Raw genomic sequence first — 25,350 nt, 5'->3', positions numbered from 1 at the left:
GTGAAATGCATTATCAACAAAAAAATGTATAGACTTGTGGCTGTAGCCTAAATTTAACCTAATTAAATTAAAATTTCGCGTTGGTATGTGCCATAGGTATGCGCAGTGTTGCGCTGAATGATGCGCGTGAACACCCACACTCACGCGTGCTGTAAAGCGGAAGTCTCGTTCTCGTGTAGGTCATACGGTAGAAATCCAGTCGAGCGCAAACTTGAGGCAGCACATTAGCATTAGGAAGTCACTCGAAACAGTTGCTTAAGTGACAGAAAATTATTGATACGTTTTGGGAAACTTTCGGCACAGCAGATCGCTCCATTTCCTTGATGGAAATGTCTGAGAACATTAGTATTTCTCAAGTAAGTTGAACATCACTGCTAAAAAGCGAGTTGTATACGTAGATTTTCCATTGGCTGAGTCAACTGTCGTTTCAACCGCGTTGCATTTCTATTGGTGAAAGGGATAAGTAGGCGGGTCTACTGTAGCAACGTGGATTACATCCGAAGTGTGTTTGAACCTTGTCAATGTATTATGATAAAACGGGTAACGTATAACAATTATTTTGTAGTTTTGTTGTTGCTTTAAGTTTAAGGCTTTTGTTAAGATAGTCAAAGTTTAAAGAAAACGATATTGACCTTTAATTCACCTTATAAATTTATACAATAAGCATAAACACTGATGGTGCAATATGGCCAAGGCTTTGTTAAAGCACGCTGTTAAGATTACAGTTTATCTAATTGTTCCAAACATGTATACATTTCTTTGCTCGGTTGAACACAAAGAGAGATATTTTTGGAATAATGTTAGCAACCAACAGTTCTGACAAACAACCAAAAGTTCTGAAGCACCATTGACTGACATAGTAGGAAAAACGTTTCAGTGTTTTGGTTCTGTTGAACATAAAATTAATTTGTGGGAATGTAGTAAAACAAACAGTTCTGGGGCACTTTTGACTAGCATTTAAAATGTCCCTACTATGTCAGTCAATTTTGCTTCAGAACTGTTGGTTGCTAACATTATTCTCATATATTTATATTAGTGAGATATATCTATTAACCTAACAAAGAAATCTATACATGTTTGGAACAACTAGAGGGTGAGTAATTCATATAATTCATATATCTATGCTCTGTCCCAAATGGCACGCGGTGTTGTGTAATATTCAGTTCCTGTGAAAAACGGTTCCAGTGGGCGGGGTTAGTAAAAATATTCATATTTTGTCCTGTGGTGGGCGTGGCTTTATGAACAAGGAACAAGCAAATGGAATATTGTTGTCGTCTGTTCTTAAGCTCTTTTTTTGATGAATTCTTTCGTTAAGACAGCCGAATGGTCGTACGGCCAGTTTAGATGTACAACTGTTTATGTTAAATAAAGATTTGTTTAATGTTCTCTGGTGTTATTTTGTCAAGTTTTTTTGTCAAGAGCCTTAAAGCAATTCAAAAGAACAATGAGCAACTGAGAGGTGTTGTTTATATGTTTTCCTGAGAGCTAAAAGGCAATTTAGGAGAAGAGAGACCAAAAGACAAAAAAGGACATCTTAAATGTGATGCCCAACTGTCTTACTTACACACACACACAGTCAACACTACAAATTTTATTCCTGCATAAATAAAGGATGCGAAAGATTACACATTGTAGGCGTTACCAACATGCATGTTCTCTCTAGATGCACAAACACAATTTATAACAAAATAAAGTAAAACTTAATAATAAAAACAAATTCTTTAAAAGCAGCTTTTGCAAACATCCTCATGTTTCCTGTATGATTCGAAATATGTTCACACAAATGTACAAACATACAGTATGTACACAAGTATGTTTAAAGCGAGTTGAAAAATACAAAAATGTCAAAATATTATTGGGTTTGTCAATCTGTTCCTTGCCCATCATTCCTTTACACTGAAGGAAACATAATTTTAAACATTTAAATAACCAATTAACATTGTTCCTATTAAAATGTTTCTACGTGATTCCTTGTTAGGCAACATAAATGAACTATGGTGTTGAGTTAAATAGTTATAGATAACAGCCCATTCAAAGCAGTTGTACCCAAGAAAGCAAAAACAAAAGAAAAACACATGTGAGCCAAACATAGAATAAATAAAAATATAACCTTAAAATGTACTTGAATAACTTGCAATGGAAAGCTTTCCGCAACATCTCGCTAGACCCCGGCCAAAAAGTCTCATGATATATCCAGAATGTGATGCATGAAGGCATAAACTTAGCCCTGAATTCTGCTCGGTATTCAAGATAGTGTGGGTTAAGGGCACTGCACTTAAAACTGCATTTTTAAGACATTGGAGTGGACAGACTTGCGCTCTCACTTCCTGTCGCTTGCATGCGTTTCAAGTTGCCAAGACAGCGTGTGGGTGTAGTTGGACGTAGCCAGAGTCTCCAAAGATGCAGGCTTGGCTGAAGACTGAATCGAGGGCACAAGGGCGGCACTCACGAGCAGACTTCTGAGCACTAAAAAGGAGAATGGGACACTCTACGGACTCATGGACATGGCGAGCACAAGCAATTTAAGTCCACAAGACTGCAAGTCCACATGAAGTGCGCCAGTTGGGACAGGGCCAACATCCAACCTGTCTTATCTCTTTTGTAGAGTTTCTAACTTAAAGATAAGCAGCAGTTTAGTTGAAACAACAGGACTTGGGTTGGGCAGTCACTTCAGTTTATCAGCACTGCCCAGAATACTGTATAGAATAAGAACAACTTCACCAGTAGCTCATTCATTCATTAGGCCTTGTGGCAGGCAGGCACATCTTCTGCAGAACTCTCATTCAGCAATAACATGGACGGTCCATTAAAGTGCATTAGAGTGAGGGTTTGATGATGTTTCTGTATTGTCATTAACTGAACTTCAGGAGGAGACTATATCTAATTTTGTGACTTTCGTTTTCTTTCAGGATGGAAATGGAAAAGCCAGTCGGGTTATTCGCATGGGAACAAGGAAGAGCCAGGTAATGTCACTTAGTCTTGTGATGCGTTCATGAATTCTTTTTTTTGTCCATCAGGGTATTTATTATTATACTTAAATCTAAGCTTTATATATTAACATTTATTTCATATAGACTATAACTAATTTAAACTTTGGAAGAATATTAAGACATATTAAAAGGTGCAATTATCTCAAAATTGTTGACATAATCTGTGCATTATGAAGTTCTTGGATCATCTTAACCACACAGAGTACTGCGTTATACTTTCGAGGTTTTCCTCTGAACAGCCGCCAGATAAATGATCAGCAGAATAAGTCCGAAATTATAATTGTGGCCTATAAATGAATGATGCAGGTGAATTTGTTACTTGAAGAAACCGTTTAAAATTGAGATAGCCAAATGGAAATGGGTGTAAAAACGAAGATGTTTTGATCAGATAAAGTTTTTGCCTCATGTTACCATAGCACAGGCTGGGAGTGGCTAGCATTTTATGACTGATGTATTATAGGAGCCATAAGGAGAATCCTTGAGGTCACTTTCTTTAAATGTTGAGGAATGTCTTGTTTATGACATATGTAGTTTATTCTATAATGATGACGTGTGTGTCTTGACAGCTGGCTCGCATCCAGACAGACAGTGTGGCCAGCAGGCTGAAAGAGATCTATCCTGATGTTCATCTAGAGATAGGTAAGAGAGAAAAGTGTGGATAAAGTAGTTATGATGTTTTTTTAACTTTTGATAACACATTACAATTATGTTAATGTTAATATCAACACTTACTGATATATATTTTTAATCAAATGTTGTATGCATAGTGAATATTAACGAAAATAGTCTAAATGTAAGGTGTTACCCTTAATTCTTGTTTTTGTAATTTTTTTATAATGTGCTGTGGTAGCGAAGAATATTGATGTCTTTGATTTAAATGCAGAGATTTGTATCTGTAGTTCTTGTTTTTACTGTTACCCCCCACTACTCTTCCCTTTCTTTTCCTCATGCACTCAACGCTTGTTTAAGAACAGAGCGAGATTGTGTTCTGCTGAGAATGTGTAATCTATACCACCGTCCATCGCTGAATCCTACTGTCTGTGTCAAAAGAGATGAACAATGATGTCAGAAACGGAGCCAGCGTGCACAACTATTCTGCTGTGTGAACCTTTTTGTTTGTGTCCTTTTCAGTTGCCATGTCCACAATTGGGGACCAAATCTTGGACACTGCATTATCAAAGGTACGGTACGGTACGATTTGTTAATAACGTATTGCAAGCCTATCTGTTCTCACTCATAAATAATGCATTTTTTGTTGGCTTTCTTAGATTGGTGAAAAGAGCCTCTTCACCAAGGAGCTGGAGAATGCCCTTGAGAGAAATGAGTAAGTTGTATCAATCAATACTGACCTTCTATTAAGACTCTGCTGGTGAATGTCTGCTCTCATGTCATCTTATATTAAGGGTTTCCTCTTTCAAACTCCTGTTTAAAAAAATACATATTTTCTTTAGATGTTGCTGTAAAATTCTATCAATTGATTTAGGCTGTAATTTATTACACATTTAATTTAATTGATTTAGCATATCAAATCTTCAATTGCTTTAAGTGTTTGGTTTATATTGATGAATCCAGACAGGTAATCCTTTAAATTTCCTTGATGGCACAATGCAACAAAATAACTTATTTTTTACATGTGTTTATTCATCACTAGGGTGGATATTGTGGTGCACTCTCTTAAGGACTTACCTACCTCATTGCCTCCTGGATTCACAATTGGAGCCATTCTTCAGTAAGTACCTTTAAAATCTCACAAAAATATCTATCTATCCATTTTCCAAACCTGCTTATCTTCTGAATGGTTACATGAGGGCTGGAGCCTATTTCAGCATCTCACATCAAAGGGCATGAAACACCCTGAACTGATGACCAGCCTGTTGCAAGGCACAAAAATATCCCTATTCATTTGATTAATTACTTTAAATCTATAAATTGTGGAACAAGGGTACGGTAGTAGGTCGTCTGTTGTTTGTGATATGCTTTGTTTTGCTTTGTAAAGGCGTGAAAACCCCCATGATGCAGTGGTGCTTCATCCAAAGAATGCAGGGCTTACCTTGGACAGCTTGCCAGAGAAGAGGTAAGATCCTAATAAGCATTCATGATGTGCCAAATAAAAACGGAGACATGCATCCTCCATTGATGATCCGATAATCAAATAATATCATCAGAAGTTTCATAGTGGAAGGTTTTAAAACTATAGATCTCTATGTGATTCTGTTATGTTATGATAATCATCTATTGAAGTGAAATGACCAAAGCTGTCGGAAACGTCGGCGTCAACATATTTTGAAAGCTCTCTGTTCACTTCCAGTGTAATTGGCACAAGTTCGCTTCGCCGGGCAGCTCAGCTGAAGAGGAGATTCCCTCAACTGGAGTTTGAAAATATTGTATCCTACCGTTTTCATTGCTTTCATTGTGTGGATACTTAATGTATTATTAATGAAAACAGCAAGAAAGCACACATTTCCTAGGTGTTTACTGAACCCAGAGGTTTCCATTCATTCTATGTGGCATTTTTTATGCTACTACGGTATTCTTCCTTGACCTTACCGCTGTAGAGGGGGACCAGAGGTTTCCATTCATTCTATGTGGCATTTTTTATGCTACTACGGTATTCTTCCTTGACCTTACCGCTGTAGAGGGGGAACCTAAACACCCGTTTAAAGAAGCTGGATGAAAAGGAAGACTATACTGCCATTATTCTGGCTGCTGCAGGCCTCAAACGCATGGGATGGGAAACCCGAATCAGTCAGGTGGGTTTATTGTTAAAACTATTTCGAGCTGTAGATTCAAGGCTTTTACATCAAATAGGACATTCAGAAATCCAATCGAATTGATCTCAGAGAATGGCTTCACATCTCATGCCAACAATTAAAGCTATATCATATGTGAAAATAAATGTATAGTGAGAATGTAACCAAATATTAAGGATAGTAGGAAATCTTTTAGGTGTTATTTGTAATGCATTTAGTTAGGCTATTAACTGTTTTAATAATGGTTAATTCCAGATACTGGGTCCTGAAGATTGCATGTATGCTGTTGGCCAAGTAAGTACACATGGACAACCATCTATGAAATAGCACTAAGTTTATTTTGCACTCAATTTTAAGCTGCATCAAAATAGTTTATAATGGCAGGTATTTTCCACTGTTTTTGCTCTTCATGCAGTTGTTTATATGGTTGTTCATGCAGAAAGAGGCTCCTGCAGCTGTATGATTAACTGTTCTGCTACTGCACCTTATAAACACGGGAGGAAACACCTGTCTAACAAATTATGTCAACGGTTTCAACTTTTAAAATGTGCATATTTGTTGTGTTCAACACATAGTGCTTCGGTTATAATCCACTTTCTATAAAACCACTAAATGCAAACTCAAACTTCAGAAATGTGAAAGAGCATTAAAGTGATAGTTCACCCAAAAAATTTAAGAATCTGTCATAATTTATTCACCCTCTTGTCATTTATGATTTTCTCAACACAAGAGAATATATTTTGAAAAAAGTTGGTAACCGTATAGCACTCACTTCTCTTGACTTCACCTCTATTGTGTGAACATCAAACCTATGCAAGTGAATGGGGTCCAGTTAACAAGTTTTCAAAATATCTTATTTTGTGTTCTGTGGAACAAAGACAGGTTTGAAATGACAGGGTGAATAAATTATGACAGAATTTGTATTTTTGGTTGAAGTATCACTTTAAAAGCAGTCCACAGAAGTAAACCTTTTATCAAATGCAGGTCTGTAATATGACAGAGATTCTTTATCACCAGGGAGCATTGGCAGTGGAAGTCAGAGCACAAGATAAAGACATTTTGGAAATGGTATCTGTCCTGAATCATTCAGACACAGTGCTGCGCTGCATCTCAGAGAGAGCCTTTCTCAACCAGCTGGTGGGTCCCCTTTCTTACTGGAATGCACACACCGATGTTCTCTCTTCAAAATGTGTTTGTTTAAAGAACATTTCACTAAAAAATGAAAATGTATACAAACATTTGTCGCTTGGGTTTCAAAATGTTGAAGCTACAAAAACACATCATCAGTAAAAGCCATCATTGGTTATTAAGTGTGGGATGTGTGTTTTCTAAATTAATATTTTGAGCTTAACTAGCCAAAATGCATCTATTTCTCTAAGTTTTGGTCTTCCGTCCACACTGAGATTGCGTTTTTGTGGGTGAGGGGTTTTGTGCAAAGTGTTTTTATGGCATTCACAGGACTGTTTCCATTGTCCCCTATTGTGATTTAAGGAAGGAGGCTGCAGTGTGCCTGTTGCTGTTCATACAGAAGTGAATGGCTCCATGGTAATACCACTAAAGACAGAATATAACTTTTGCAAGCATTCAGTGCATAGATATTATGATATATAGAAGATATTTTTTTTTGCACAGCATTAATTCCATAAGCTAACTGTTTTTAATTTGTTAATAAATTTACTGGTTTCAGTTGTATTTGACTGGGGCAGTTTATAGTTTGGATGGCGCTGAGTGCTTGAAGGATTCTATGGAGATATGTGTGGAAATAGACAACAAAGTAAGTCACATGGATGTCTGTGTGTTTTTGTGTCTGCAAATCAAATTTTTATTAATTCTAAAGCCTAAATCTGCGATGTCAGAGTCTTATAGTAATATTTATTAACACTCAGTTATTTCTTTTAGGTGAATGAGAGCGCACAGGAATGTGTACATGTTGGAGTCACTGCCAAAAACGTATCTTCTGTCTCCCTTGAAGCTGCTGAGAAACTAGGGGTAAACCTGGCAAAAGGACTGCTTAATAAGGGGGCCAAAGACATTCTGACAACAGCCAGAAAACTAAATGATGCTCAATAACATTTGTGTGCGCTGGAGTGTCTGAACTCATTTTAGGAACTCTTGCCATATAGTGTTAACTTGAACATGCTGTACACTTAACAGTGTGCACTTTAGCCAAGTCATGTGGGTCTGAAAACAACAGTTTGAGAGAATATATCAGTTTATATATTTCAGTAAGACACTTCTGTGCCTTTTTATAAATGATGACGCTAGTTATCTACCAGAATTTATCAGTATATATATATATATATATTTTTTTTTAAACTACTTGTAAGTCGCTTTGGAAAAAGGCGTCTGCCATATGAATAAATGTATATATATATATATATCAGTAAGTCACTTCTGTGCCTTTTTATAACTGTGAAATATGCTGATAGTCTTGTACTTATATTGTCAGGTGGTGCTTATTCTTGAGAAGATAAAAAACGTTTACAAGTTTTAGAATGTGTAGCATTACTGTATTTCCCACAAAATATGATCATTTCTAAATCATCTATGTTTAATATCTGGTGCATTTGTTTATATGGAAAACTGGAATATTACAATACTGATTTCCTACTTTTTTAAAACATTTTGAGAATAGATGCCGTCTTGCAAAATTTTCTTACTGAAAGATAAGTCTACAGGACTTATGCAAGCAAATTTTCCAGCTAAATTTGTTTGTTGCATTTACAACAGACGTTGGATCAAAGCTGAATAGCATTTCCCATAATGTGTATACTATGTACCAGCAACTTCATGTACTCCGTAATATCTGAGTGACTTGTGAATAAAGTGACCAAGACCAATTTAACTTTGTTTTCTACCGAGTAAATACCATGAGGTATTACTAAATCACTAAATAAGGTTAGTTTGGATACACCCCGGTGTGGGTGTCATTATATTTAGCATAATTAGATACAAGTTCACCTTAGTTTCATGAAGAACTTTCGAAAAAAAATCAAATATATATATAAAACATTTATTTTGTGGAAAAAGCTTGACAGAATTTAGCAGTCAGAGTAGAAATTTGATCATTTCAGACGATCTGGGTGGCCCTTAAAAGGGCCTTTTTTGTTAAATCCGTTCGACACAGCATTACTCTCAATACTCTTGTGACTGGGATGAGCCTTTCTTGCCAGCTTTCCCTGAAGTGGGTGCAACTTGGCCAGTCTTCTTGGGCAGGAGCACGGCCTGGATGTTGGGCAGAACACCACCCTGGGCGATGGTCACGCCGCCGAGCAGTTTGTTCAACTCTTCATCGTTACGGACAGCAAGCTGAAGATGGCGAGGAATAATACGAGTCTTCTTGTTGTCTCGTGCGGCGTTTCCCGCCAACTCGAGGATCTCAGCGGTGAGATATTCAAGAACGGCGGCCAGGTAGACAGGAGCACCAGCACCTACCCTCTCAGCATAATTGCCCTTTCGCAGAAGACGATGAACGCGTCCAACAGGGAACTGCAGACCGGCGCGAGAGCTGCGAGTCTTTGCCTTAGCGCGGGCTTTTCCTCCGGTTTTTCCTCTTCCAGTCATGGTATTCAAGTTTCTCCTCACGTTTTGTTGAAACAAATTGTGAGCTTTTGTGTGGAGTTGCTGCAGTATTTAACGACAGACTAAACCAGGGTTGTATAGACCCGCCCACAGTTTCGATTGGTTTAAATTGTGAGACACGGACCTGATTGGCTTTTAGAGCCAAACCAAGAACGGATGTGCCTTTTTATTGGCTTCAACTTTACTGTGCATAAACAGTGCAAAAGAAAGCACCAATCAGAGCGATTCGAAATGCGTAAAGTCTATCTGTTTCACCATTGGTGCTTTATTATGCCGATCAAACTTAGGCGGCAAATTCAAACCAATTGAACACATTCCCTCTGAATTTTAAGTCACATTTTAGCGGAAATGAATACCACAGAAAAAAATGATTGATGAGTTCCAGTAAATACACTCCATATATATACACATTGACTTTTCTTTTTAAATGCATGTTTTGGAACATTTATATATTTTTATATAGAGATTAGCTCCTGGTATGTAGTTTTATTACACATCTTCATGGCTACCTCTTGATTAAAATAAAAATACCAACAAACATAACATGTTACGACATGTTGCAAGTACAAAATTGTGCGAATGGATTGGAATAAGAAAAGAGAGAAGAATGGATTTTCAAAAATAATTTATTCAGAATAAATTAAACATCAAATAAACCACAATAATACAAAGCTCTGATTTGCTGGGAAAGTCTACCGTCTTCATTATAGCTTATTATCTTTATTTAAACATTCTGTAGTATTGTAACATTATTCAGGCTTTATATTCCAGGGGTTACACAGACTGTAGTAGTTAGACTGGGTTGACGTGAAAACCATTTGTCTTTTTTTCAGAGCTCGTATTACTCAAGTTACTTCCCAAAAAATGATAAAACAACATTCTGAAAGTGATGGGAGGGAAATTTCCTTAACGTAGCAAACCTTAATAAAAACTGTCAAATATCCAGCTTGATATTTGATAAAACCCATCTGTGGCATTACGATGAATACAATAATTTCCTATTTTAAATAAAGCACACGCTGATTCACGAAGTCCTACCGATTAGTTTATTATAACAAAATAAAAACCATGTTAATGTGGTAACTTAAGGTTATACTATGGGAAAAAAGCATGTTTTTGTTCAGTAAACCACCTCGGAAAAAATAACGTGATTTTCACCTTTTATGTCCCCTGAGGTTTGTTTTCACGTGGACCCTGAAAATAGCACTTTCCACTGCAAGCCTGAAGTAAGTAAATTGATGAACTTGTAGATTTACAATATCTGTTTGATTATTTTATAAATATAAACAACTTGTAATGTTTTCCTTTTGTCGCAAGGGTTCTGTTACAACCAAAATACACAAACGCAATTTAATGTGATATGCCTATACTCACAACCGTTTCCTTTTGTCTTAAACATATAGAAACGTCCTTATAAAAATGATTAAGCCACACATAAAGTCAAACGTACTAACTTACTATTTGAAAACATATCTCGTCTTCATCTCACTGCAACAGCGGGAAACGAGAACAAAGCTTATAGCATGTCTGTATCAGACCCTCGCAACACTCCTAACGTTCTCCGGAGAAATAAGTCAGTGCTGATAACAGTAAACGATAAACAAACATGATAAAACGACGAAAAGGTTTCCCCTGCCCTGTAAACAATCCGATTAAGATCCAAAGTGCAACTGATAAAACGAAAAAAGAAATAGCAACAGGGTCGAGGGCATCAATGACATTGATCTTTGTCGCCCCCTTGTGCACAATAACCGCATGACACTCCAGTCCATTTTAGGTTTCTCGGGTTTGTTCGCCCTTTATCCGTCCACAAAGCAGCTTTTTATCATATCAGTCAGCACGGCAATCATAAATTGCAAACCTTTTCAATGTTCACATTTTGCGTAGTTTTCCATCCTGAAAAGCATAGAGGGGGGGTGATGTTCCCGGCATAGAAACATCAAAGCACATTAGTCTTGGGACAATGTGGTCTGAAGTATGTTTTCATTCTAGACTGAATAAGTATAAACAACATAAATAACTCCAATTCCACTTTCTCTGACTGGTGCCTGCACCATCTCTTTTTCCCATTTATATTTGTTGTTTCTTTTAGTTGTCTGTAGTGTTGGCTCCTCCATTGGCTGTGGTTGATTTGCCCTTTCGCTTGGATGAGCGAAACGAAAAGCGTTTGATGAGTCGACGAGAGAAGCTTCCAGATTTCTTACGGCTGGTGGAGGAGCAAGATGCTGTGGAGGAGTCATTGCCCAAGTTGGACACATCCTCATGGGATTGACTAAAACTGGGGTCTTTCTCTCTGTGCTTTCTGCGGAACAGTAACTTGGTGCCACTACGGAGGAATCCCACTGAAACACAACATTCAATCAAACATAATATTTGAGAAATGTCGTTTGAAAAGTGGTTTTGTGTCTATACAATAGAAGTGAATGGGTGCCTACTGCCTACGCTATTTGGTTACCAAAATTCTTCAAAATATCTTCTTTTGTGTTTTGCAGAAGAAAGTCATACAGGTTTGGAGTGACAAAAGGGTGAGCAAATTAAATCATTAACATTTTTGGGTGAACTATCCTTTCATGAAATGCACATACTTTGAATATAAGTGTCTGGCAAATGTGAAGTTGTAATCTTTATGTATAAAACCTGCCAGACCTTTGTGGTCTTTGAGGCTACGTGTCTCAAGTGCTCCGGTTGACCCCGTCTCTGACTCCGCATCATCCACAGAGGGCCGTTCTGACACATCAGATGGGGTGGTTTCTTCTGTCTCCTTTTGCGGGCCAACTCCCTGGTTGTTCGGGTTTCCGCTGGGAGACTGCGCCCCCTGTAGGGTTGCGTCCATGGCTGCAGCATAGCCCACTGATATGGCAGAGTCATCCTCTGTAATGGGCACCTATGGGAAGAAATTTAATTTTTACGTAATGTTCCTTATGTACATGTCCTGGAGGCACAATTGAGACAGACTACACAGACAAACATTTCAGGCTTTTACTGAAGGTGGCAGCATGTTTTCAAAGCAGCTTGTTGTTAGCCTTTCTGTGAACCCTAATGGCTTAGGTAGTGAATTTGATACAGCAAACAGTTTGTCACCCAAGCAACTATCAGTACATTATCATGATTTATTAGATGCGAGATGTCTACATGATATACAAGAAGGATGAGCATGTAATAACATCTTTATTTAAAAACACTTAATAAATTAGAACCTTACAACAAAGTTAATATAAGTAAAATATAAAGTTTTAGTATTGTAAAAAAATATTATAGATTCATATCATGGGAATGGAAAGGGTATGTAAGGTAGGACTTAACAAATTACCCGAGGGAAGCTCTGTTCTTATGGTCATTTCCCTTGATGCTTACATCATTGTTACAAAGATGTTTTTATGACACTGGTTTTAAAACATCTGTATAAATTATGTTTAGTCTCTGACCTTTGTTACCCCGGATATGATGAGAGTGCTGCGTTTAGTAGGAGTCTTCTTGGGTACCTTACTGGCCGAATCGGTTAGTTGCCGGATGGCTGTTTCTGCTACGGGATCCAACCCATTGGGGAGTGTGCCTTCTGCTTAGGAACAGCACACACAGACACAAACAACAGGATCACAAACCTTGCCATATTTGAGCACATGTTAAATAATAAAATGTGTGAAATGTATACAATCTCAAGGAAAGAGCTCACTGCTGGGGGTCGAACTGGAGTTAGTGAGCACAATGGGAGCCTTTTCTGTCACCTCTACCTTTGATGGAGACCGAGACGGAGAGTCTCCTGCAGTTACAGAAGAAAAAGAGTTGGGTAAAACTATATATGTCACAATAGTGGTCAATTCTGTCATAACACACTCTCTTGTTGTTCCAAAACCTGTATACATTTCTTTGGTTGAACACAGCAAGATATTTGGAAGAATGCTTGTAACCAAACAGTCAACCTTTGTATACCATAGTAGATAAAATAACAATGGAAGTTTGAAGTCCCCCAGAACTGTTTGCCGCCCTACATTCTTAAAAATATCTTCTGTTTTGTTCAACGGAACAAAAATGATTACCTATTTGTTCCTACTATGGTAGTCAATGGCGTCCAAGAACTGTTTGGTTATAAGCATTCTTCCAAATATCTTTCTCTGTGTTCACAGATTTGGAAGGTGAATAAATGATGACAGAATTTTTATTTTTGGGTGAACCATCACTTTAGTACAGAAACATCATGTGTTCTAAATTTTCTTCGACAAGACGGTCTGTACCTAATTTGCGGTCCACTTTTAGCCGCGATTGTATGGTGGTCACAGTGGTGACAATTGTGCCATCTGGCATGATGGTGCGGTCCACATCCACCTTCTTAGAGGGTGTGACCGAGGAACGCATAGGCGTGGCATTCTGACTATATCGCAAGTCACTCGACTCCAAACACAACAGCTACAGAGGCAGAAAAATATGATGATCATTTTAAACAGACAGAAAACAGATGTGTACTGTATACTTTTAGGTTAAGCACATCCACACATAATAATTCTGACCTGGCTCTACATGTGTGGTTATAAAAAAATCAGTTTTTATCTACCATTCAGTTGTACCTACAAGATCACTTGTCCAACAAGTCCTGTGTGAATTAGGTACCAGGTTAAATTAAGAAACAATTCAGTTATCAAGATAATCAGAGACAAGGTGATTGTGCAGTGCACAGGACAGTAACTGTAACAAGATATGTTTTCTATTAAATAATTCACATTGACATTTAGAACAGGGACTTATGGGTGTGTTCTTAAGTCAACACAGACGTTCTTGGGGGTCTTTAACTCAACGTAAATCAAAGTAACTTAATTTAACTGAGCTAGCTACCGACCAGTATTTGCATTCCATCGTAAATCCAATCAAACATTGATGTAAGAAAGATATCGCTCACCTCTAATGTTACCACAGCAGTTGGAGCCAAACCGTGACCTGGAGTAATAGACAGCTTGTGTTGTCCGTTTGGTATTGTTTTAGAGAGATCCAGTGGTAAGGAAGCATGACCAGGCAAAAGCTCTGTCAAAAAAAGAACCCCTATTATTTCCAAAATAAACAAATAAAACTATATAATGCAATAAGTATATTACATCACAGATTCATTAATGTAAAATAATTGTTTCTGCAATCTATGTAGTATGGAAAGGTAGACGATGATATTACTCACGCTCTCCCTTGCTGTTTTTCTCCACAAGCCTCACTTTGAGTTCTTTGGTGTCTGGTGCTAACTCCCTAATAGAGGCAATACAAGAACCCCATGATGACTATATACACAATTCACATTTTACACACACTAAACAAAAAGTTTGTATAAGTGATACCTCTGAATAATAACCGGATTCATTCAGTTGACATTAGATATTAGGTTATGAAGTGACTACATTACATTAGCATGGGAGGCATATAAAACATGTTATAAAACAACAGTCTGAAAGCCGGCTATGAAAAATAAATTGACCAATCTGCTAATTGGCAACATAGGAAATGGTGATGTGTTGGGAATGGCTGTAATTAAATGTGCTAAATAGCTCTTTGTTTCCTTGGGAGTTGGCTGCAAACTGTATATTCACAGAGCCTATAGTGGAGCTGCATACAGCTTCACACCTTCATTAATAACACAAGGACAGCCCTTTGATGATCAGGCTTTCTTTGAGGGGGGAAGATGACCTTTGAATGGAAATCCGGAAGACTGTCAGAAGACTTACAGTGTAATATCATCAGTCCAGTACACGACTGCTCCAGTACTAGAGGAAGGAGTAAGGAAGCCTGTTCTCTGTTCAATGGAGGGAGTGTCCAGACTCAGAACACAACAAAGCTCTCCAGCATGAGTCTGACATCCTGGGACAGAGTTAAGAAAAACATTAGAAAGAAAAACAAACAACCTGCATTAAAAGAGAGAAGGCTTCACAAAAATCGTTCGTCAATTAAAATAATTAAGATGGTTATTTCTGAGAAACCATGATGTACAGGTTTAACTAAGGGGTTTTCTAGCATTTTCAGTCCAGAAAATTCGTTTTTTTAATTCAGGTTTTATACATGGCAATATAATCTATTTTAACAGAGGGTACTTTTGGTGGCTATTGTCATGTGACCGTTTCAGTTCTTCACGTTAGGATTGGACATCAAATCTGACTGTACCTTGTTGCTTTTATAAAACGGTTCATATTAATGCCGAAAACAATATGCATCAATGCTGCTTTCATGAATTAAAATCACTTTAAAAATTGTCCCTGATCAACTGTAAACAACAGCAGAATGTCTGTTGGCCAATTCGAATCAAGGACCGTAACTAATCGTTTTACCCGCAATATACAATAATATGTCGCACTTAATAGTCAGACACCAACACTTTCATTTGCAACATGTGGATTTATTTAATTGCACTATAAAATTTAAACACTTGTCTTATTGATAGGGATGCACCGATACCAATTTTCAAAGACAGAGTACGAGTACCAATATTTTTTTCTGGTATTTGCCGATACCTGTACCTTTTCCAAACACAGTGAGACTAATACAAATAGGATAGCTTCATAGTTCCATTTCAAACACATTATATTATATTATTATTAAATATAATTTAATGTGCTTTTAACAAACTATTAATTGATTGTGCAAATCAATTATCGCTGTAAAAGTTACTGAAATCAAGTCAAATAAATGTTTTTGTTTTGTCAAAGCAACTTTTATACCTTTCTTGACATTGGTTGCACTGAGTTGGTGTACCATGATCCTTCTGACAAGCGAGTTCGGAGACAGAGAGTTCAGACCACCGAGCTTCTTCTGCCTGGGAAACTATAAATCGAAGTTTCAATGTTTAATCACACGTGTGTTTTCTGATGAGGAACGTCATGTCACATCAAAAAAAGTCGCACATCCAGCACAAGTAATGTTATCGAAGCAAAACATACAGTTACTATGTTCAGCATATCACACCTACTGTGTGATATAGCAACCGATACTGGTATTTTTACCGCTGGACTTGATACACAGGCTCTGAGGTTGAGGATCATCGCAGGGTTTGTTGTGTACAGTGTGTCCTCCACCAACTCAGCAATCATATCACTGTCCACCGTTCCATCAGAGCCCTAAAGACAAAACAAAAGCAAGACTAAACACACAAACAGAGCTTCTTAAAGATCATTACTTATCTCAGTTTAACCTGTTGTTGTAGTTTATATGAAAGATTCATAAGGAAAGATTGTTTTCTATGCAAATGACAATTCTCACCTCTTTCTGGACTCTTTGGCGTGGTGTCATGGTTATAGAAAGCTGAGGCTGCTTGGAAAAAGTCCAGGACACAAGGAGACCCTCTTCCTCCACTTCCTCAAGACAGACCTGCAGCTGCATCAGCCCAGACAGACCATATTTTCATTTTTTACAGGCCATTTCAAATGCTCCATTTGCAAAGCAATATAATCATCGGCGGCTGCTTCATTTTTTTCTGGCCTGAGATAAAACCTTAAACTGTGGCACTGCACATTAAGTGCCGTCATTTGTTTGAGATGAATGTCGCATGCAATATTCATTGCCACTAAACCTCACAATCTACATGAAGCTATTGAGATGGAAAGTCACTGGCAAACTGAGAGCCCCAGAGAGAACGTCAGACTTATGAAAGTGGAGTGTGCAGCTATGCAGTCTGATGCAAACCCGCCAATGCAAATCCATTTAATTTGTATTTTACCTGAGCCTCCATGGGCTCCATCGTGATCTGGTAGGTTTCCATGGAAACGGATGCAGGTGACTGCTGAGTGACAGTCACTGGGAACGTTACGGTGTCAAGCGAACAATTGCACTGTAGGACCTGGCAGTGATTGAAATTAAAAGATAGTGAGTCGATGGGAGACAAAATCTGGTATCTTAAAGGTACTTATGGTAATAACAACAAAGAATGCTTTGCCATCATATACAGCTGTCGAAAAAAATTAAGAGACCATTTCGAAATGATTGTCAGTTTTTCTGAATTTACTATTTATGTGTATGTGTTTGATCATTTTAGTTTCATTCAGTTTTTTTTTTCATTTGCAGAAAATTAAAACTGGAGAAACTGGTCAAAATAATAGAAAAAATGCTCTGTATTTTTCTGACCTCAAATACTGTAAAAGTACATATTAACTTTTAAGCATTACAACCGTCGTACATGTATTTCGGAGCAGTTAAAAATGATATTTTTATGTGATAACCTATGTGATTTTTCAAGTATTTCACATTGCTGTTGGATGACATGATTACTTCTGAGGGTTGATTTTGTCGAAATTCAACAGACACTGGACTGAAATGCTGATTAAATAAATATTTTGAATGGTCTCTTCATTTTTTCTGCAACTGTACATTGAGATTAAATATATATTGGATACAACTTGCAAGAACTGACCCAAGGATAGACACATTGGTTCTGATATACTAAAGGTTTAGGCTTTAACTTTAAACTCATACAAACACATAGAAAAAAATGTCTAAACGTGTATTTAGCACATTTATGCCTTTAACTACATACCATGCTGTGTGTTGACTGGTCTGTACAAGTCACATGGTCAATGGATGCTGAAGTTGGTAGTTGAAGGTTGTCTTCAAAGTTGATTTGAATGGAGCTCTGGGAAGACATAGACTCTCAGTAAGTTCTTCTGCATACTGCATACATTGCAGTCAGTTAAAATAATGTAAGCTGCCTTCACGCTATACAGTTCAGATTTGTCTTCTGGGCTAAATATTTATTTTCTATGTACAAACTGAGCAGGTAGATGGTGGTACAACATCCTTAGAGAACAAGAGGTCCTGGTGATAGGAAAGTGAAAAATAGGCATAGAACCATGTCAACTGCAACTGCAGGAAGGAGTGTTTTAATGACAAAACTGCATAAATCACTAAGGGTGTTGAAATACAAAACAAACATCAATCAGGTAGAGTTCTTGAAAAGAAAACAGGGTTCTCTATAATTACCTTCCATAAGAGTATAATAAACTATGGATGGGTCACTATGAATATTGTTATATATATAAAGATCAATGCAAAACTGTGTTAATTTGGTCTCATTTAACTAACTACTTAACTAACTAACTGAACTAATTAAATAGGAACATGCCATAGTCGTATACAGGTTTTATGTATTATTATGCAGTTAATAATAGTTACTATGGCCCAACATTATACATAGCCTAACAGATACCATTTTGCATTAAGAGAACATCTTTCCCCTTTATTATTAAAGCAAACCAAATATCCCCAAAAGACAATTCTGTCAGTATCGTATGGGAATAACAGGTACCAAAAGGATGGTTAAGTAGGTGTTACACACACACATGCTCAGCACTAGCTTCAGCCAAAAACATTGGTCAGTGCATCCCACAGTTAGGATATGACATCATTCTGTCCAGGCAAATATGGCAGACTGCCATGACAACAAGCCAGACTTTCACAGTTTGCTAATGTAGATCACGGAACAAACACATATGCCATTCTTACGAATATCCACTTATTTATATCACAAATTCAGAAAGTGAAAGTGACCTATATGTCCGATATGGTGACCCATACCCGAAATGTGACCTCTGCATTTAACCCAGTAGTTGAGTAGTGAACACACCCTCAGCAAGTCATAAACACACGTACATCAACGCAACGCGTTTAGGGTCTTAATCTCTATATTACTGTCACGAACCATAAAACGAAATACCAATATTACGTATTTAATTTGCTAATTAATTTGTTGCAAATCAAACAACCCTGGTAATGATTCTCTCTGTCCAATCAGTGACCTGTGTGTAAACACTTCATATTTTGGTATCGGTACAGTACGCTTGGAACCTCCACCGAGGTGGTACTAGAAAAAGAAGGAGGTACTAGCTACTGTACCCAATGGAATACCCCCCAACAGTGAGCTGTACCGCGCCATACCATGCAGTACTATGCAGTGGAAAAGCGCCATTAAAAAAGTCACCGGCTCGGCTCTTCCCCACCGCAGATTCAGGTTTACAAAACACTTTTATCTCGGTTTCAGTCAATACAGGCATTTCCCCCCTTCATGAACATCAGCTTTATCTACACAATAAAACACCTTTCATGGTTTGATTGATTTGAACAATTAAAAACTACGCAAAACATAGGTATTTTGAGTTTGTGATAGTGAATTCCTATGCAGAAAATTACTTGCTGCCCTCTATCTGCACTTCGCGCAGTGCTGTGACGTCATCTTCAAACAACCTATTGGCCAAGCTGTCAGTAAAATGATGTTGCAGTAGGGCAGAACCCCAGCCAAGCATGACTGGCAGAGAGAAGTGTTGTAATGCAAATAATGCAGCATAACCCCAACAATGTGTGGACGACACTGACTTAAGCAGCTTTCTTTCATGTAATAGGACAACTAACAGCTAGGGCCTTATGCATAAATTATTTAACGTGTTGTGAGACCTGATACTGGGATTAAATTATTCTGTTGACATGACTGATCCTCTGTCTAAAGTCATAAAAGACCTGTCACATTAAGAGATTGTTTAAAATGAAAATGTCCACACCAATACACAAGAGAGACTCTATATGGAAGCTGGATTAATCTGGCTCATACTCGAAAATCAACAAGGGCGTTGAAGTGATAGTTTACCCAAAAAGGAAAATTCTGTTATCATTTACTCATCACTCTTATCATATTAAACCTGTATGACTTCCTTTCTCCCGCAGAACACAAAAGAAGGTATTTTGAAAAATGTTGTTAACTGGCACCCATTCACTCATTGGTTATGTGTCCATACAACAGAAGTGAATAGGTGCCGGCCCTGTTTGGTTAGCAACTTTTTTCAAAATATCTTCGTTTGTGTTCTACAAAGGGAAGAAAGTCATATTGGTTTGACAGAAATATTTCCTAATAGGGATATGTAAGTATATTTAACATTTGTATATAGATTGGGAATTTAAATTGCATGATAATTTCTGTAATGGTTTCTATTGTCTTTCAGCAGGGCATTTATGCCGACTCATCAACAAAGATTGTTTTCGCAAATATCTGCTCTAATTTGTCAAATGTGTTGTAAATGTACCCGGTCGATAGCATGAAATGCATGACTGTGTAAATGTTTTGTCATAAATATGATTATATAAATATGATCATATAGAGTAAGTACAGTTAACAACATAAGTTAGTTGAGCTCCATCAGGGACTACTGGCGAAAGGACAGTGTTCACTCTGTGCTCTTTTGTGCAACCATCATGTCAAGAGACAGATACCGCACCATTTCATGGAATGTGCACATGAGTCACCCAGAAGAAGACAAGGTAAATGACAGAAAAAGAGGCAAAGTTGAACATGCCAGTCTTTTCAGGGTCAAACCTCTTATGGACACTATTCATCATGCTTGTGAAAGCATCGATCAACCTTAAAGAAACTTAGCTGTGAATGAAAGAATAGTGGCTTAAAAATCCAACCCAACCATGTGGTGCTTCAAGATGTTTGTACTTGCAGATACATCAAAAACGGATTCTGGACTTTTCGATGTACGCAGGAAAAATTAACTTCCCCACAGGCCATGGACTATCCTATGATGCTGTGACATCTCTCTTGGACTGTAAAGTTATAGGCTCCGGGTACCATGTATACAGTACATGAGCTACTTCTACACAAGCCCAAAGCTCCTGACACACCATGAAGTTTGGTGCTTGTGGGACTAACAGAGACTCCAGGAAGGACTTCCATCAGGTGGTTTTGGGATGGACCTCTTCTATTTGTGAAGTGGATGGACGCACAGGATATATCTGTCTTCTCAACCATCCATTCATCTTAAACAGGAGAGACAGTACAGAGGAGAGTAAAAAAACATTTCCATGTCCTGCACCCGTGACTGCCTGAAATCGACACATGGAGTGTGTTGACCAGTGTAATCAGCTGTTACAGTACAACACTGCACAGCACAAAAGAATGAAGCGCAACAAAGACATGTAACTGACATTAGGGTCATTGGCCAACCGGACTATCATTGGATTTATTCTTAGGATTTTCCCTGGTATTTTGTATATTCATTTACATTTTGTTGCCTTCATATTGCACTTCTGTCTAGTGTTTCTTTAGAGGAATGGAGAAAATAAGAAATGATGTTACCAACGACATATGATTGAATCTCATTACATTCTTCCTCATTGTTCATTGATGGGCCCATTAGGGGTTTGGTCTTTATCTCCCCATGTGTGAATCACATCAATATTCATGAAAAACGTCTTTCAAAGGTAAAAACAACATTTTGTTTTGTGAAAGAGTGGACAGAATGGTTTTCACACCTTGTGGTAGCAATTCTCTCCTCTACAAGATCCTCAAAAGTCTAAACAAATGTTTAGTATGCGTTCTCTGGCATTATTTCAGTGGTTGTAGCACAGTTTGTGCACAACACAGTTTTTCTAAACAATGAGTATTAAAATGTTTGTAAACAACTTAAAAAAATATTCTCCAGGGCCCAAAAACCAGTGCTTCACTGACAATTTGAATAATGGGGTCCCCACCATTTTAGGGAATATAGACATAAAAAGACATTTGGGTAAATAGACATAATAGACTTAACCATTGTAGTAATTCATCCACAATATTGACAGTATCTTGTATAGTATTTTTTAAATATCTGAAGGACCCCTTAAACTCAATTTTTTACCTCATACAGGGGTCCCTAATGCCTTATGAGGGGTCCCAAAACCACCACCTCCCCCAATCGAACACTGTCCAACACAGGTGCGAGAATAGTCTGTGTCCACCATGTCAAACTCGTCGGTCAGCACTTATCCACGATTGAGTATGCTCAAGAAGCTGTGCAGACTTTTTTTCTAACTCCTCTCCCAGTCTTACACACTCATTATACAGATACACAGGCACATGACAATGTGTATGTTAGCATTTGTGCATTTTAACATACAACACTGGACAATGGGTTTTAATTAGCTGTAAAGTGTTAAAAAAATGTAGTCTTCTGAATAGTAGCCTTCAGAAAAGCATCAGTCTATAAACATGTAAAATACACAAATGCAAGTTAAAGTTTCTTATGTATTTCTGGTAAAAAGAAGTGTTTGTATGCTTAATAATACATTATAATTGGAGATGTAAAGATAAAGATCCAGTTCTACTAATAATTTAATGTTTATTCACATGAACATGGAACTAATTTTATTAAAGGTGGTACTTGATCTGAAAAGTTTGAGAACCACTGATCTAGGTTAATACGTTTTTTAACATGTCTTTCTTATTCTCTCTTCAGGTACAAATCACCACAATACATGTACTTTGCATACAGAGACAAATCCTTGTCATTTACATCACACATTTGCATGATCATCTCTCACAGCATCACGTTGAGATTCACACATCTGACACTGGTTATTACTCTGGTTATTAGCCACTACAAACACCTGCACTGGAACAGCACGCACTTCAAATTGTATTAACACAGGGCCAGAAAAAGGAAGTGTGCTGTTTAAAGAAAAAAAGCATTACAAATATTACAATATTTACATTTATGGTGGCCAGAACTGGTTGGTTACAAGCATTCCTCCAAATATATTTCTGTGTTCATCAGAACAAAGACATTTATGCAGGTTTGGAACAAATTGAGGGTGCGTAAATAAATACAGTATTTTCATTTTTGGGCGAACTGTCCCTTTAAGCTTATTTGACTCCAAAAGACAATAAAGCACAATAAAAGTGGTCTCTATATGATTTTAATCTCAGAGTTTTCTCAAGACATACAACAGCTTTGTTTAAAGGGTCATTGTCAGCCATTATAGCCTGATAATATTCACCTACATTGAGCAGGTGGAAAAGCACTGAACTGAATCAACCCATTCACTGATAAAACAGTTCAAAGCAACTTTCTCAGCACAATGATCAAATGATCCGGTTGCAATAGTTCTTAAGATAACAGCTCACTGTGCTGAAGATTAGCAGTCGATAATGACCTACATTTTGACCTGTTTATCACACCAGGCTATCATACAATATATCTTCAGAAAACTTCTTAAAATTTTATGGTGCTTTTTCTAATACTCGACGGTTACTATTGAAAAAACTGCACAAGTGTTGGAAATTAACCTTTCTATTTCATTGATCCTCACAACAATAAACCGTGTTGAGTTTTGATTTATTGTTACACATTTCCTCCTGCATTCCCACCGTCAACACGTTTCTCAGCATAGGCAAAACCTGCACACCAAATTACAGGACTGAGGAAATTCTGTCTGAGGTCAGCAGTTTCTTCAGGTGAAATAAGCAGTTGAAATCAAAAACTGGACACGCCCTAACTCGCAAAAAACACTTAAGTGTTTAAAACCAAATCATCATACTCATTTCTGACAAGTTCAGTAATGTCATGATGCATTTTCGACATTTGTCTAACAAAGATCAAATCAGAAAGCATGTGTGCATGAATGTTGTCCGATCATGACCATAGATGAACTCTGTCAACCTTACACTTACCAGTCCTTTAGGTACCATAAATGTTGATTCAAGATTTAATTTAATAAATATAGCAATTCATTAAAAGGATAGTTCACCCAAAAATTTAAATGATGTCATTATTTACTCACCCTCTTGTCGTTTTAAACATAAATGACTTTCTTCTGTAGAAAACTAAATAACAAAAGTGTTGGTAACCGAACAACAGCGGATGATACTCGTTGACTTGTATTGGTTGTGGGACCATACAATAGAAGTGAATGGGTACTGCCGTTAAACGATTACCAAAATTCTTCTTATGAGTTCATGCAGGTTTGAAATGACAAGAGAGTAAATTATCATGTGACAGAATTTACATTTGTTTGTAAACTATCCTTTTAACACGATACAAAATTTCTTCATCTTTGACCATTATTTAGTGCTTGATGACGGAGTGTGTTTCTAGCCACACTAGTATAATGTCATATAATGTGAGTTTAAAACACTCCGCGCTGAAACCCCTTCAGGCCCCTACACAGCACACCGATGCCAACCGAAATATTCTTTTTCAGGCACCATGACGCAATTAGCAGATTAAAGATAATATCCAATGTTTTCTTGTGGTAAATCTAAATCAAAGGATGCCAACAACTGCAGAGAGAAGTGTGACACCAATCATCTCAACATAAAGGACACGTTGAGACGTTGACATGCACAACATTCCCGTGGGCAGTGTAGCATCCCGCAGTTTCGAGCTGTAACATTTGATTTATGTCTGTGGGGTTCGCTGCCCCTCAGTTTACTCATAAACCAATGTGAATGCAAGGTGAAGCTTGCTTCATGCTGAAAACAGCTACAATAATTTCCTTGTCTTTCATTCCAGAAAAAGCTAATTGCAATTCATGTAATAATAATTCAGAAATTACTTTCAAACCCATCTACCATCATGGAGAAAGTGAGATGGAGTGGGGCTTAAGCAGGAAAGCACGAGAGGTGATTGCTGTGTGTATGTGCAAGCACTGTACTATGCTTTGCACTGCAGGCATGACAAAGTGCCATCCTACAATTCCATTATATGCACAGATGCCACACACACTTTACTATTCAGCACGGGGCAATCCTGACACAGGAACACATGCCTGGGGGACTGAGCCAGAGTGGCAAAGACAACTCTCAGAACACTGAAAATATCAAAGGGGCAAGCTGGGAGTACAAGAGATGTTTAAAAACTCAAGTCACATGACTGTTCACTCATTTAATAGGACCTTTAAAAACTGTATTTAACATGTTTTCTATGTAACTACATGATCTACTCTGAAACACAAACACACAATGAATGTACTGTGGAAATGGTGGGTTTAAAAGTATGGATTAATTTTGTAATCTTTAGACACATGCTGATGCTTATTGGCAGATGTTCTTTATGCAGCTGTATGTATCCATACAGGACAAACTGATCTGTTTCTGTCATTTTTAAAAGTACAAAAATGAACTTTATATGATATTTACTCAGGTTTTACACAAAAATGTTGATATATTTTGGAACTGTCGCATTAAAGAATCCACAGCCAATCTTATTATGAGTTCATGTTGTTTATAATGTAGCTGCTGTCCTTCTGAACCTCGGATCTCCAAA

General features: G+C 37.5%; 3 protein-coding genes across 10 annotated transcripts in view; 1 reads left to right on the top strand and 2 right to left on the bottom strand.

Moving 5' to 3' along the window:
- Window positions 1-110: 110 nt before the first annotated feature.
- On the top strand, window positions 111-8,027 carry hmbsa (hydroxymethylbilane synthase a). Of its 2 annotated transcripts, none has more exons than XM_079485017.1 (14): window positions 111-356; window positions 2,910-2,963; window positions 3,557-3,629; window positions 4,122-4,171; window positions 4,259-4,314; window positions 4,642-4,719; window positions 4,987-5,064; window positions 5,299-5,374; window positions 5,627-5,740; window positions 5,996-6,034; window positions 6,758-6,877; window positions 7,232-7,285; window positions 7,428-7,514; window positions 7,640-8,027. In XM_079485017.1, the coding sequence occupies exons 1-14, from the start codon at window positions 324-326 to the stop codon at window positions 7,808-7,810; spliced, it is 1,083 nt and encodes a 360-aa protein (XP_079341143.1). In that variant the 5' UTR covers window positions 111-323; the 3' UTR covers window positions 7,811-8,027. The 2 variants fall into 2 exon arrangements, with proteins under 2 accessions (XP_079341143.1, XP_079341144.1); XM_079485018.1 differs by lacking the exon at window positions 111-356 and adding an exon at window positions 2,757-2,821 and having other exon boundaries at window positions 7,640-7,951.
- A 717-nt stretch (window positions 8,028-8,744) lies between these two features.
- h2ax (H2A.X variant histone) lies at window positions 8,745-9,355 on the bottom strand. The gene has a single exon (XM_079485006.1). The coding sequence runs from the start codon at window positions 9,302-9,304 to the stop codon at window positions 8,876-8,878; it is 429 nt and encodes a 142-aa protein (XP_079341132.1). The 5' UTR covers window positions 9,305-9,355; the 3' UTR covers window positions 8,745-8,875.
- A 576-nt stretch (window positions 9,356-9,931) lies between these two features.
- The window catches only part of c2cd2l (c2cd2 like), a 27,736-nt gene continuing 12,317 nt past the window's right edge, over window positions 9,932-25,350 (bottom strand). For 4 of the 7 annotated variants that reach the window (XM_079449205.1, XM_079449204.1, XM_079449203.1 and 1 more), the window contains exons 3-15: window positions 17,817-17,912; window positions 17,004-17,123; window positions 16,547-16,660; window positions 16,291-16,404; window positions 16,009-16,111; window positions 15,022-15,154; window positions 14,484-14,548; window positions 14,214-14,335; window positions 13,555-13,726; window positions 12,996-13,082; window positions 12,748-12,878; window positions 11,969-12,206; window positions 9,932-11,664 (exon numbers count right to left, since the gene is read on the bottom strand). In XM_079449205.1, the coding sequence (XP_079305331.1) occupies window positions 11,411-11,664; window positions 11,969-12,206; window positions 12,748-12,878; window positions 12,996-13,082; window positions 13,555-13,726; window positions 14,214-14,335; window positions 14,484-14,548; window positions 15,022-15,154; window positions 16,009-16,111; window positions 16,291-16,404; window positions 16,547-16,660; window positions 17,004-17,123; window positions 17,817-17,912 (1,749 nt within the window). In that variant the 3' untranslated portion in view covers window positions 9,932-11,410. Of the gene's footprint in view, window positions 11,665-11,968; window positions 12,207-12,747; window positions 12,882-12,995; window positions 13,083-13,554; window positions 13,727-14,213; window positions 14,336-14,483; window positions 14,549-15,021; window positions 15,155-16,008; window positions 16,112-16,290; window positions 16,405-16,546; window positions 16,661-17,003; window positions 17,124-17,816; window positions 17,913-25,350 lie in introns of all 7 variants that reach the window. The other 3 variants (XM_079449201.1, XM_079449202.1, XM_079449200.1) reach the window with 1 other exon arrangement.

This window comes from Barbatula barbatula, assembly GCF_947034865.1.
Source record: "Barbatula barbatula genome assembly, chromosome: 2".
Classification (NCBI taxonomy): Eukaryota; Metazoa; Chordata; class Actinopteri; order Cypriniformes; family Nemacheilidae; genus Barbatula; species Barbatula barbatula.
The sequence above is the reverse complement of the archived record's forward strand: the minus strand, read 5'-3'. Positions and strand labels throughout refer to the sequence as shown.